Genomic DNA, 12,626 nt, shown 5'->3' with positions numbered 1-12,626 from the left:
TAGGGTCAGAAAGAGCTTCCGCCGCAGACACGTTATTGAACAAGAATCCACTAGGGGGTTCCTTGCATCCTCCTCTGAAAGCAGCTGATGCTGGCCACATTTAGAGACAGGCCTACGATAGACGCTGGGTTTCATCCAGTCTGGCAATCCCTATGCAAACGAACTAGAATTACTTAGGACAACAGTGCTGAGTCTCATCCAAAACCCAGCGGCAAAGAGTCCCCTGCAACTCCTGGGGCACTGGGCTCAGCGTGGCTTCAGAGGGAAGAGCGCCATGACCTGACTCACCACCATCACTTCCTGAAACACCCTGGGTTTTTCTTGGGAGGTCTCCCATCCACAGGCTAACCCGGCTTGACCCTGTTTATCTGGTGAGATCTAACAAGATTGCAGCCTGAGAGGACAGGGCTGCAGAAAAAACATAGAGGCAGCTTCAAAGTAACAGAAAAATCTGCGTTGCCAACATCCCACCCCCGAGTGGAGGTTCAGGGAGGGGAATACAATCCCCTCCTTATGTGGGAAAGCCAAGTCCCACCGCAGTCCGCTTTAATAGCCCTGGTTTGCTGATGCTGGAGCCTCTCTGGAGTTGGGGACACAATAGGGTCTATTCTCTGCCAGAGCAGACGGGCAGGAGGGACTGTGCAGAGAGCTCCAGAAACGCTTGGCAAAGGCACCGGCAGCCACAGCTGCATGGGGTGGGAGGAAGGAGGCTTGATCGCTGCAGAGAAAAGGAGGAAGAGTGAAAGGAAACACTCCGAACAAAAGAAAGAGCCGGGAGGGTTTTCCTTGCCCAGCCTGAGGCCAGGGTGGGGGAGTAGGAAGGAGGGGCCTTGCTCAGGCCTGGGCCACACTGCCACCTTCCCGCGCCCTAGGGACGCTAACAAATCCTGTGTGGTCATGTCAGGCTGAGCTGTTCATCCACGCCGTGGGGCCTGCATCCCCCTCCCTATAGCCACCCTGAGTCCCAGCACTCCAGTCCAGGGCGCAAAAGCCCATTGTCTCGGCCTTCGCTAGCTACGCACCCCGCCACAACCCACCTCCCACCAACAACAGCGCCGCCGGCCCGGCCGCGACAGCCCCCCGTAGGTGGCAGCAAAGAGCCGGGCGCCGGGCAGGAGACAGAGTCGTGCACTAGCTTTGTGCATTACGAAAGTGCTAGGCAAACCCAGCTAAGGAATCCTCCCAACCAGAAGCGCAGCTACGGCCAATATGCCAAGGAGGGATGTCAACAGGCTGGAGGGCATGTCCCCTTATCCGTACCTAGCTCCACAACCGCCCTGCAAGATAGGCAAGAATCATCCACATTTTGCAGATGGGGAAACCTAGACAACGACCAAGAGGGAGGGCCCTTCCCAAGGCTCACCGAGGGCATTAGCGTCTGGTCCAGGATGTGAACTCCCAAGTTCCTGGCTCCCATTGGCTGGGCTGGGCTGGTTTAGTTGGGGTTGGTCCTGCTTTGAGCAGGGGGTTGGACTAGATGACCTCCTGAGGTTTCTTCCAACCCTGAGATTCTATGATTCTGTGATTGCTTTACTCAGAGCACTTGCCTGAAAGTGCTTGGAAACCTTTGCATCAAGTACTGCCCGTTCTGAGCTTGCTCCCGCTGGAATGCAGCATGCGCCAGGGGTAGTGGCCTCATGCAAAGCCCACCTCTCTGTTCTTGGTGGACTTCCAGCCACAGCCTGATGCAGAGGCAAAACCTGGGGCAGAAAGTCCCCCACAGCAACCAGATAATTATCCAGGCAATTATGCAGACGATTCTAGTTCCACAGCGGCATGACAGGTGCCTTTCCCTGAGGTATGCACAGGGCACAGGCGCCATATTTTATTTTTCCAGGTGGGTGCTCCACCCTGCTCCTCCCCAAGGCCTCAACCTCACTCCAACCCTTCCCTGAGGCCCCACCCTGTCTCAACCTCTTCCCCACCCACCCGCTGCCTACTCTGAGCGCCTCCCGCCAGCCAGCTGATCGGCGTCCCCGCCGAAAAGCTGTGGCTGTTGGGTGCTTGAGCCCCGGAGCACCCATGGAGTCGGCACCTATGGCAGAGGAGCTCCTGCCCCAGACAGCCACAGACCGAAGAGACAACATGCAAAGAAGGACCGGGAGGTGAGGGAAACTCTCAGAAGGCAGCGGCTCAAGCTACAGAATGAAGCCCTGATCGCCAAGAAACATGGCGATTATTTCTCGAGGACCCTAGAGCGCGCTGGGGGTCCCTGGCTGGCAAACGGGAAGAGTGTGATCCCTGCCCCAGGAGAGCCCACAATCGAGAGACGAGACAGAAAGAAGGAAGAGCAGCTGGGAGCGCTGGAGTCACACAGAGAGGGGGGCTGGTGCCTCCTCGTGCAGGCTTCTGAGCCAACACCACCGGTGTTCATTATCGTTTCACTGCAGCTCAGCTGATTTTGTTTGTAAGGAGCAGAGCCGCAGTGACGTTAGTGCCTTTCAGCTGAGAGCCTCCCGGCAAAGGTGGGTCGGGATCGTCAGCCTCAGCTCACCAGTGGGGTAACTGAAGCCCAGGGGAGGCAGGAGTACAAACAGAACCCAGGAATCCTGGCTCCCAATCCCCACCAGGGAGCACTGCTTGCTGTGGGCTCCTGCACCCGCCTCTCACTGAGCCCTGTTGTCATGGAGTTACCGCTGCTTTCCCCTGGTGTAAGCAACGGGAGACTCTGGCTCTGACACCAGGAGTTGAACTCGCATCTTCTCGGTGGCGTCTAACCCCAGGCTGGCCTATAGTTGTGGGTTACAAACTATTACCACCTTCCAGATCCGCCTGCATGGAAATCAGCAAGACAGAAGGGGGAGATGGGGGCAGTTCCCTGCCCCTCCCCAACATCAAGAGAAACAGCATTTAAACGAAAGCTGGAGGGAGGGAGAACGGCACCCTTTGGAGTGGCACATGGGTCACCCTCAGAACCTTCCCCCAGCCCTGGGGACACGCCAGGGGAAGTGCAAGCTGCACTCCTCCGACACTGGCTCTCAAAGGGCTCTGGGACACAGCAGGTTAATACACCAGCCTCTCTCACCCATGGAGACCTGGGTTAAATTATTGCTGAGCAGGAGCTTGGCAGCCCCAGGCCAATCCCTCGTCCACATCTGTCTGCATTACAAAACTGACGGGCAGGCTCTTCTCGGAAGAGGCCCCAGCTGGGAGCAATGAGAATTCTTCACGGCAGCATCCAGAGGAGACCCAGCACTGGGGGCTAAGCCGGGGTGCTGCAGCTCAGGAGTGACGGGCACTGGAGGAGCCCAGCACCGGCATGGCAGGGTGGGCTGCAGGTGAGGGAGCTGGGAACACCACCTGCCTGCAGCCCAGCTGCTCTGAGCTCCCTCCCTGGTGGTCCTACCCTGCACTTTTGTGCACCCTTCTCAGCTGGGCTGATCAGCTGGGACCCTCCGGCCTGCTCACCCTGTCCCACTGCTCCTGGCCTCCCCCTCCAGCACCATTCTCCATCCCCTAGTGCTTCCATCCAGTCCCCCTCTTTCCGTGTGCTTCCATCCTCCCTCCCAGAACCCACGACCCAAGTCCCCTTCTCCCCTGCCCCGTCCCCGTCTAACCCAGCCCCCAATACCTCTCTCCGCTGCCCATCACCCAGCTCCTATGGTGCCCAAGTACCTCACTTGCTTGTGGATTTTACACCAATCAATCAGCGGGAGGCGGGGGGGCGGGTATGGAGCAGCTCGTTGGCTAACCTGGCAGGGAGGCCTGGGAGAAACGTGTCCGATACCTTGAGCAGATGGTGTTTCCACTTGTGAAAAACAGCACGTTTTCTTTATAGCACAAAGCAGCGGGGCTGCTGGCTGCCCTGCAGAAGTCAACGGGCTGGTTCTACAGACCAACCCCAAGGAGTTGGGGCGGGACAGGCTGGGGAGGAGAGGGGGGCGGCCTCCCGCATTGCGTAGCTGCTGGCTCGGGAGACGTGAGTGTCTGGATCTGGTTTAGAAGGAATTTGGGAGAAGGAAGGAGGGTTCTGGGGTGGGCGTATTGGGCTGAGGGGGCAGGACGCCTGGGTTCCACCGTCAGCTCTGTCACCCCCTGAGCAAGCCAGTGCTTTCTGTCTCTGTGACACGGGGACAGAGATACGGGTCCTGCTCACAGTGCACGACTGCCAGGGAAGTGCACTCGCGGGCCAGGCCCCGCAGAAGGGCATGGGGTGGGGGGGCTGTGAGAGCAGCGCTAGAGGAAGCCGTCAGGGCAGAAGTATGGGGGACACTGGAGGAGGGAGGGGCTGTAAGGACAGCAGTGGGGGGGCTGCGAGGGCAGACACATGGGGAGTACTAGGGGGCCCGGAGTAAGTGGACGAAGTCTGCAGTGTCCTCAATGCCCCTGAGGCGATACTTGTGGGCAAATCCCCCTCCACACCACACTGCTGGCAAAACAGCCGCTCAGACACTTCTACTGAAATCCCAGAGCCTTTCTTCCCTCCTCCTTCCGCCTCCCTGCTCCCTGCCACCACAGGCGTCGTTTGACTTCTATATTTGAGAGTGTGGCCACGCGTGGGTGGGGGTGGACAAATCCCGTGCCTGCCCACAGGGGTGCCGTTTCAGATTTGGGGGCGGGGGGCAATTTTAACCATGGTTCCAGGGGCTACTTAGGCAACTGAAAAGTCTAGTGTTTTTGCAGATGATAATTTAGAAATATCCAACAGGAGCATTGTATCTAATTCCTATGTCAAGAAAAAAATAAACAAACTTTAGACCCATTCGGCTCTAATACTAACACATTTGGACATCTTGTGGCGAGTCACGTAAGGGACACTGGGTTAGGTCTAAAATTGTAATGTCTATTCTGCTCCATGGTGCAGAAGGTGAAAAACCCACATGGTCACTGCCAATCTGACCCAGGGAAGAATTATTTCCTGACCCCAAATATCATGATCAGATAGACCTGAGCATGTGGGTAAGATCCACCAGGCAGACACCTGGGAGAGAATTCTCTGTAGTAACTCAGAGCCCTCCCCATCTAGTGCCCAGTCTCCAGCTGTTGGGGATTTTTTGCTACGGGCAGTTGCTGATGGGCCACATGCCATTGTAGGCAGTCCCGTCACACCATCCCCTCCATAAACTTATCAAGCTCAGTCTTGAAGCCAGTTAGCCTTGGAAGGCTGCTCCAGAACGTCACTCTTCTGATGGTTAGAAACCTTCACCTAATTTCAAGCCTAAATTTGTTGATGGCCAGTTTATATGTATTTGTTCTGGGGTCCACACTGATGGTTGACTTAAATAACTCCTCACTCTCCCTGGTATTTATCCCTCTGATGTATTTATACAGAGTAATCAGATCTCCCCATGGCCTTCTATTGGTTGGAGTAAACAAGCCAAGCTCTTCTCAGTCTCTTCTCAGAAGGTAGGTTTTCCATTCCTCAGATCATCCTAGTAGCCCTTTTCTGCACCTGTTCCAGTTTTAATTGATCTTTCTTAAACATGGGAGACCAGAATTGCACATAATACTCCAGACGAGGTCTCACCAGTGTCTTGTATAATAGTGCTAATACTTCCCTGTCTCTACTGGAAACCCCTTACCTGATACATCCTAGGACTGCGTTAGCCTTTTTCACAGCTGCATCACATCGGTGGCTCATAGTCATCCTGTGACCAACCAATACCCCCAATTCTTTCTCCTCCTCTGTCACTTACAACTGATAAATCCCCATCTTATAGTAAAAATTCTTGTTGTTAGTCCCTAAATGCATGACCTTGCACTTAGCACTATTAAATATCATTCCCATTTCTATTACTCCAGCTTACGAGGTCATCCACATCTTGTATGGTCTTCTGGTCTTCCTTGGTATTGGTAATACCTCCCAATTTTGTATCATCTGCAAATGTTATGAGTACACTCCCACTTTTTGTGCCAAGGTCAGTAATAAAAATGTTAAAGAAGGTTGGTCCCAAGACCAATCCCTGAGGAACTCCACTAGTAACTTCCCTCCAGCCTGACAGTTCACCTTTCAGTATGACCTGTTGTCATCTCCCCTTTAACCAGTTCCTTATCCATCTTTCAGTTCTCATATATTCATCCCCATCTTCTCAAATTTAGCTAATAATTTCCCATGTGGAACTGCATCAAATGCCTTACTGGCATCCAGGTAGATTCGATCTACGGCATTTCCTTTGTCTAAAAGATCAGTTCTCTTCTCAAAGAAAGGTATTAGTAACTTCCTTACCACCTCTTCAATCCAACGATTGAAACAACTATAGAAAAAAAAAATCTACAATTTCTGTTATTTAGGCTACTCACTTTTCGCAGCTCACCAAGCTCGGAACAGATCATTTAACTTTAGGGAACCTCCTATCAGCCCTTTCTTATCTTAATCCCCAGTTAATGACTCTGTTTATAAACAAAATTCTGACTCCCTGCCTCTGGGAGAACCCCTTACAGTGCACACTCAGGTTGCCTGCCTGAGGCTTGAGGGGGCAACGCCCTCCCATGCCCCCCCCCATTCTGCCTATACCTGCCACATCCAGAGAAGGCTGCCCCTCGCACTCAGCTCTGCCAGAGCGCGGGATGCTTCACGAGGTGAATTAACAGACTCTTATGGAGGGAACGAGTGGAATTCACTGGCTGGATCCCCCAGAGACCTGCCAGCTGGGCATGAATTCAGCTGGCCTCCGAGTTACTCACAAGCAGCCTTCACTCATGGTGAGCTCCCATTTGGTATTTCTCTGGTAACCGGCTGTGCTTTTGTCCTCCGAGTCAGGCTGTGCAGCGCTGGCTTTAAGTACCCGGACAGCAACCAAGCACAGCAAGACGCTCCTGCTTCCCTCGCTGTGGGCAGCGTGTGTGCATGGCGGAGTGAGTGTGTGTGAAACAGATTTCATAGCTCAGGCTGGAACGTGGTTACAGAGAGGTACAGGGTAGCAGGCCAATTATCAGCAGGACATTGATTTCCTTATTGCAGATGACAAAGAGCTGGGGGGTGCGGGAGGAAGGGAATGGATTTTTCTTCATTATAATCTGCAGTCTCAGGATCTCATTTAATTTTCTGGCAGTTTTATCCCTTGGCAATTCAGGGACAGCATGATGGTTTGCAACCAGAGGCGGGTTGTAACTCTGCTGATCTCATCGCTAGGCATGCTTAGGTCGGCTGAGCTGTGATGGGAAATCTCCCCGGTATTACAAGAACTGGTCGGGGTGATCCACTACATGGCGTTCTCTGAGTCAGGGCTGAACCCAATGCTCCAGTCTGGCACCAAGGGACCCTGCCCTCAGGGGCACCTTTTTTCAGATTAGCTGTAAAACCGAGGTCCTGAGTACGGCTGGTCACTGAAGATCAAATGGCACTTTTCACCCCCCGTAAGGAAGGGCTATTAAAACTGGCGTTCTCACCAACCTAGATAATGATATTCTCCTTTGCCAGTTTACCTGGAGGCTGGATCTTCGTCACTTCCTCTCCTAAGCTGTTGTGTAGCATTACTGTGAGATGTTAAAACAGCTGATGAGACCCACCTTAGAGGCGTCTGCAGTCAGGGGTGGGAGACGAGATCCCCAGAGAAATGTGGTTTGGGTTCCTTTAGGATGAAGGATACTACAACGATTTCAGATCACCAGTGCCTTAATGTCATTTGCATAAGGCTTATCATCTGGGGGTTTTCAAGACTTGGGTGAAACTCACGAACCACCACCTGTGACCCACTCTAGCCTCTTCTGCCCAAGTACGGCAAAGCACCTTACAAACAGTAATGGAAGGAGCTTCACAGCCTTCACGGGCATCAGGGGAGAACCGTCCTCATTTTACAAGATGGAGAAACTGAGGCAGAGAGTAACTTAGCCACGGCTACACAGCATGGCCACGGCAGAGCCAGGAACAGAGCCCAGGGAGACCTTGTGTCTCAAACACAAGCACTGACAAAGAGGGCAGGCAGGAGGAAGCTTCTCTGGAGTGCAGGGCAGCGTCGAGGTCCCCTGTGGGGACAACGGGTTCTCAGAGGGAAAGTCACTCAGGGTAGGCCCTTGTGCAAAGAGACCAGAACACAAAACCGAGAGAGATCAGGTCGGGGACCCTGCGTCAGGCGGCAGCACCCCAGTAACAGGGTGAGGACGCATGGACAAAACAAGGGGTCTGGAAAAAAAATTCAACCTTGGCACGACCCCTTCAGTGCCGGGCAGCTCACCTCCGGCCCCCACCCTGGGCCGCTCTGCTTGGTCTGTGAGCAGCACGGGCTCCCTGCAGCGCCACCCTGCAGCACGAGGGACCTGCCGGCCACAGGCAAAATGACCCCATGGCTAAGACGCTTCAGTTTCCAATTCTGGCTGAAGGAATCTGGCAGCGTTGCAATGCAATTCCCCTCCCCCCATGCACCACACCCCTTCTGTCCGCTTGCAAGCCAGCAGCCTGACTTGCCAAAGCCTCAACTCCAGGGAGGGTTGCTCCTCATCTGCTGCCTCCCTAATCCCACCAGGACCTCAGTGAATCAAGGGGCCAGCTCCTCCCCGCTGTCCATGCTGGAGGGATTAGTGTGTCACTCCTGATGTCTGGCAGGCTCTGGGAGTTCCCGCTCTGCCGCATGGCCTGCCAAGGCGCGTGGGATGGAGGGAAGAAAGGGGAGCGACCGGAAAGACACAGGGGAGGCAGCTGCTGCAGCAGCGTGAACAAGGCCCGAGGCGGCTAATTGCTCTAGAACAAATGCTGCCCTGGCAACTGCTTTTAATCCTCCGGGCAGGATTTTTTATATTAAGCGACGGTTTCATCAGCCCATTTGCAACCCTCCCCCACCCCCCCCCAAGCTGCAGCAGCCTCGGAGCACATGGTTCAAACACGATTATGCGCAAGCAGGAAGGAGCCCGAACCTGCAGATGTCATTACCAGATTCTGGCCTGTCGAGCCATCCTGAGCCCACTCCCCCCCGCAGGGCTCAGAGTCCAGGCAATGCTCCAGCTGGAGGGGCTGCTCTGAAGTCAGGCTCGAATAGCGCTGGTGCATCTTTCCGTGCCAGCTAGCCAGCTGATCAGGAAGCATGGAACTCACAGCCCTACCAGGCCTCATCTGAGCCACCTCCCTGGCCAGCGCAGGAGCGTTCCCTGCATCCGTTTCAAGAGCTCTGTACAACTCAGTGCTAAAACGTCTCCAGTGATGGAGCTTCCGCTGCTTCAACAGAGGGATCAGGGCAGCTCGTTAGTCCTCCATGCAGGAGAGGCTGGGTGTGATGTGGTCACGTCCCATACTGTAGCAGGAGCAAATGTCTGCATGGCATGACCCCATCAACGCCATGCACCAGGACTGGAACGGGACAGCTCTCATGCCAGCCTGAGTCAAGCCCCGTTCATCCTGCAAACCCTTAACAAATGAGGATTTACACCCATTTACAAACGTTAACCCTTAAAAGGGCCTGGAACTGGATGAGTGGAAGCTAGCGGAAATGCTACGGGATCTGGTGGATGGCCACAGCCAGCTGGTACAGAGACCCAAGTTACTGTTAGCAGCCTTAGTGCCAAAAGAGAGAGTGGGAGATGTAATTATACCTATCTCTTATCTAGCACTTTTCACCTGTAGATCTCACTGCCCTTTATAAAGGAGGTCAATAACATTATCCCCATATTACAGGTGGAAAAACTGAGGCACGCCCAAAGTCACCCAGCAGGTCAATGGCAGAGCCAGGAACAGACCCCTGGTCTCCCAAAGTCCAGACCAGTGCACTATCCACTAGGCAACACTGCCACCTCATAGGGGCAATGGTGGTACAATGTCCTGGGACAAATGCAGCGGCCAGATTTCCAAGCGTGCACCCGACGCACGGAGCCCGCGTGAGCCATCTGAGCGGAGCGAGGTGCTTCTGTTCTGAAAACCCGGCCACCGATTTTGGTGCAGAATCAGGAGCCGAGAGCCTGTCTGAAAATCAGGCCTCCGCCAGGGCGGGGCGGTGAATGCTGCAGGAGGGCGCCAAGGAAGCAGGCAGTGCAGTTTCTTCCCAGAAGGGTGGGCTCACTTTGGACAGCACCCCCATTAATGGTGCCCCCAATCCCCTGAGCTCCGGAGTAGCCGTAACCACTCGAACCTCATTCCATTCCTTTTGCGGCTGGTCCCACGTGCGCTGTCCCTCCTCCCCTGCTCTCCATCCCATCACGAGGCGGGGATGGGACACCTCTTTTCACCTCTCCTTTTGACACATCCAGGTCTATTTATGCCATCGGGGCTCCTTCGCAGCGTATGAAGGCACCTTCCAGTTGCCCAGCGTAGCTGCGTTTTCCTAGCTTGAAACCCAGTCCTCCTGGCTTTCCGATCCTCTTGGGGCTGCCAAGCTGGGCAAGATGCCTCAGCAGAGGAACAGCCTTTCTGTGAATGGAGCCAGGGTTGGGGAGGGGACGACCAATCATTTTGTTTGAAACGCAGACCAACTTCAGGACGAGGGCGAGGGCGCACGTCTAACTGCAATTGGTTTGCCGGTCACTTGCTTTGACAGGGCTAATCGAAGCCTGCCTATGGCCCACACACCCTAAAATAACAGGGGGGTGCAGCCTTGCGTTAACCACACTACCAGGGAACAGATGGAAGCTGGGATTTATCCAGCTGGACTCAAACCTGCTGGTCCCTGCTCGTGGATGGGAGCGGAGGGTGCTCAGTCTTTCGTAGGAGCCACTCTTCTCCTCCCTATCCAGGATCTAGTCATGTCACCTCATCCCACTCGGTGGGGGCAATGGGCCTGGTATTTCAGAGCTCCACCTCCCCCCTGGTAAGACTGCCAGCAAGCAGCCCCACTAGCCTCCTCCGCAGCAGACATCAGCAGCACGGCCGCGTCCCACCAGACCCGGGCCAGCACGCAGCTGGACTGGAGACGCATCTCGGCATTGCACAGCTGGCCTGATGCAAGGGCGGATGCACGTCTGGACACTATGCAGCTGGACAGCACACAGCTGTCAGGAGCCACCTCCCCACAGGCCTTCAGCACGCTATCCCGGGATCTAGGAGCGCGGAGGGGGGAAGGGCGGGGGCGGGGGTTTCTTCAATTCTTCACTCCTCCTTGCTCAGCTTTAACCTCCTCCTTCAAAGCCCCCTCCTGTAATTCCGGTGCTTGGTCCCACCCGCCAGCCAGGTGACAGTCCCTGGGGCTGGACCCATCCGAGACAAGTCAGGGTTACAGCTCTCCGACATCCCTCCCCTGCAGTCAGACGGGAAGTCAAGCTGTCTACAGCAAAGCTCCATGCAAAGCTGAGCCCCGCACCAGCGGCTGAGCTAAAAGAGCTCAGGAGGCAGCTTGCAGCTGCACACACCTCGCTGGTGAAGTCTGCCATGGGGCTGCCCCTTCAGCCGCTGAGGCGAGCTGCTGGCTCTGGAGGGCTCATGGGCAACAAGCCGAGACGCCATGGCCCCACTGCTGTGCCTACAGATCCTAGTCATCCCACTGCTGCGCTGCGGGATAACTAGGAAGGAAGCTTTGTCCAAGGGGTTTAGCTTTTGCATCCCAAAGTCACGGGGGTCGAAGGGAGAGACCCAGTGTTTCACTGGCCCATTTGGGTTTCTTAAGTCCCTCCCTGGTCATAAGAAATGGAGACACCGTCCCTCCAAAGTATGGGCGCATCGCCATTGGCAAAGGACGGCTCAAATACGCCCCCACAGCCCGAGCCCAGGGGTCCTCTGGGATGACACGGGCAAGCAGGGTGCCTGCTCCGATCTGAGCCTGCCTGCCTGAAGCAAGCAACAGCTCCTTGGCTTGGTGATTCAAGTACCACATGGGATTCCTTCCTCTGGCAGCAACACCTCCCCCAGCCAGAGCCAGCGTGAGCGGGTAGCAAACAGGGCAGTTGCCTGGGGCGCCACGCATTGAAGTTACATCCTGTCTACAGAGTCACTGCGGGTAAATCTCACGCGCCTGTTACAGTAACGTAGTCTCTAAAAGTGGAAATAAATCGCACTAAAGCAGCGATTTTCAAACCGTGGGGGTGCACCCCCCTAGGGAGGAATATTCGTGGGGGGAGAGGAGGAGACGATGCTGGGGGACTCAGGCGTCAGCCATGGTCAGTGGAGCTTGGGCTGGCAGAGGCCCACTCACCTTCCTGCAGCTGTGGTCCTCCTCCTCTCCCCGCTGGCTCACCCGGCCGGGCTTCTTACAGATGGAGGGCAGCGTCTGGTTACACGGGCTGTCGTTCCACCTCCCTTCCTGGAGAGGATGGCAAAACACAGGTCAGGCAAAGGGTGGCTCCCAGCAAATGCAGCTCTCAAAGGACCAGAGATGGGATATTTTCAGTGGCAAGCTTGGGTAAGTCCCACCGACCCTGTGCTTCCATCCCATGCTGCTCCACATCACCCCATCATTGTGGATCCCCCCTTCCCTTTATCTGTCCCCAGTACAGGGTCTGATCTTGCAGAGAACCTCTGGCTGGTTCAAATCCAGCTTAGGAGGGCAGTGGCTGTTGGGTGGTCCGTGTGATAGGAGTTTGGTGGCACTCGGTCCGGTTCTCAGTGGGTCAGCTGCCCACGCATTACAATCACCACCGGAAACGGCCCCCTTGTCAGCAGCCTCTGCAGGAGGAGGCAAGGAATGGGTCGGTCACGGAGACCACCCTCACGGTCAGGTTTAGGGGACGCTGCTGTCTGTGCCACACCCTTACGATGGACAGAGAGAGCTCCAGTCTCCGGGGCTGTCAGCACAGAGCTCATACCCATCTATCTAGGCTCGGCGGGATTAGAT

At 55.3% G+C, this 12,626-nt stretch overlaps 1 protein-coding gene across 2 annotated transcripts in view; it reads right to left on the bottom strand.

The window, feature by feature from the left end:
* Positions 1 to 12,626, bottom strand: part of MRC2 (mannose receptor C type 2) — a 91,211-nt gene that overhangs the window by 31,112 nt on the left and 47,473 nt on the right. For both annotated transcript variants that reach the window (XM_039516951.1, XM_039516950.1), the window contains exon 9: positions 11,988 to 12,095. In XM_039516951.1, the coding sequence (XP_039372885.1) occupies positions 11,988 to 12,095 (108 nt within the window). The remainder of the gene's footprint in view (positions 1 to 11,987; positions 12,096 to 12,626) is intronic.

Source organism: Mauremys reevesii, linkage group 27 (genome assembly GCF_016161935.1).
Source record: "Mauremys reevesii isolate NIE-2019 linkage group 27, ASM1616193v1, whole genome shotgun sequence".
Classification (NCBI taxonomy): Eukaryota; Metazoa; Chordata; order Testudines; family Geoemydidae; genus Mauremys; species Mauremys reevesii.
This window is presented reverse-complemented; position numbering and strand designations above follow the sequence as displayed.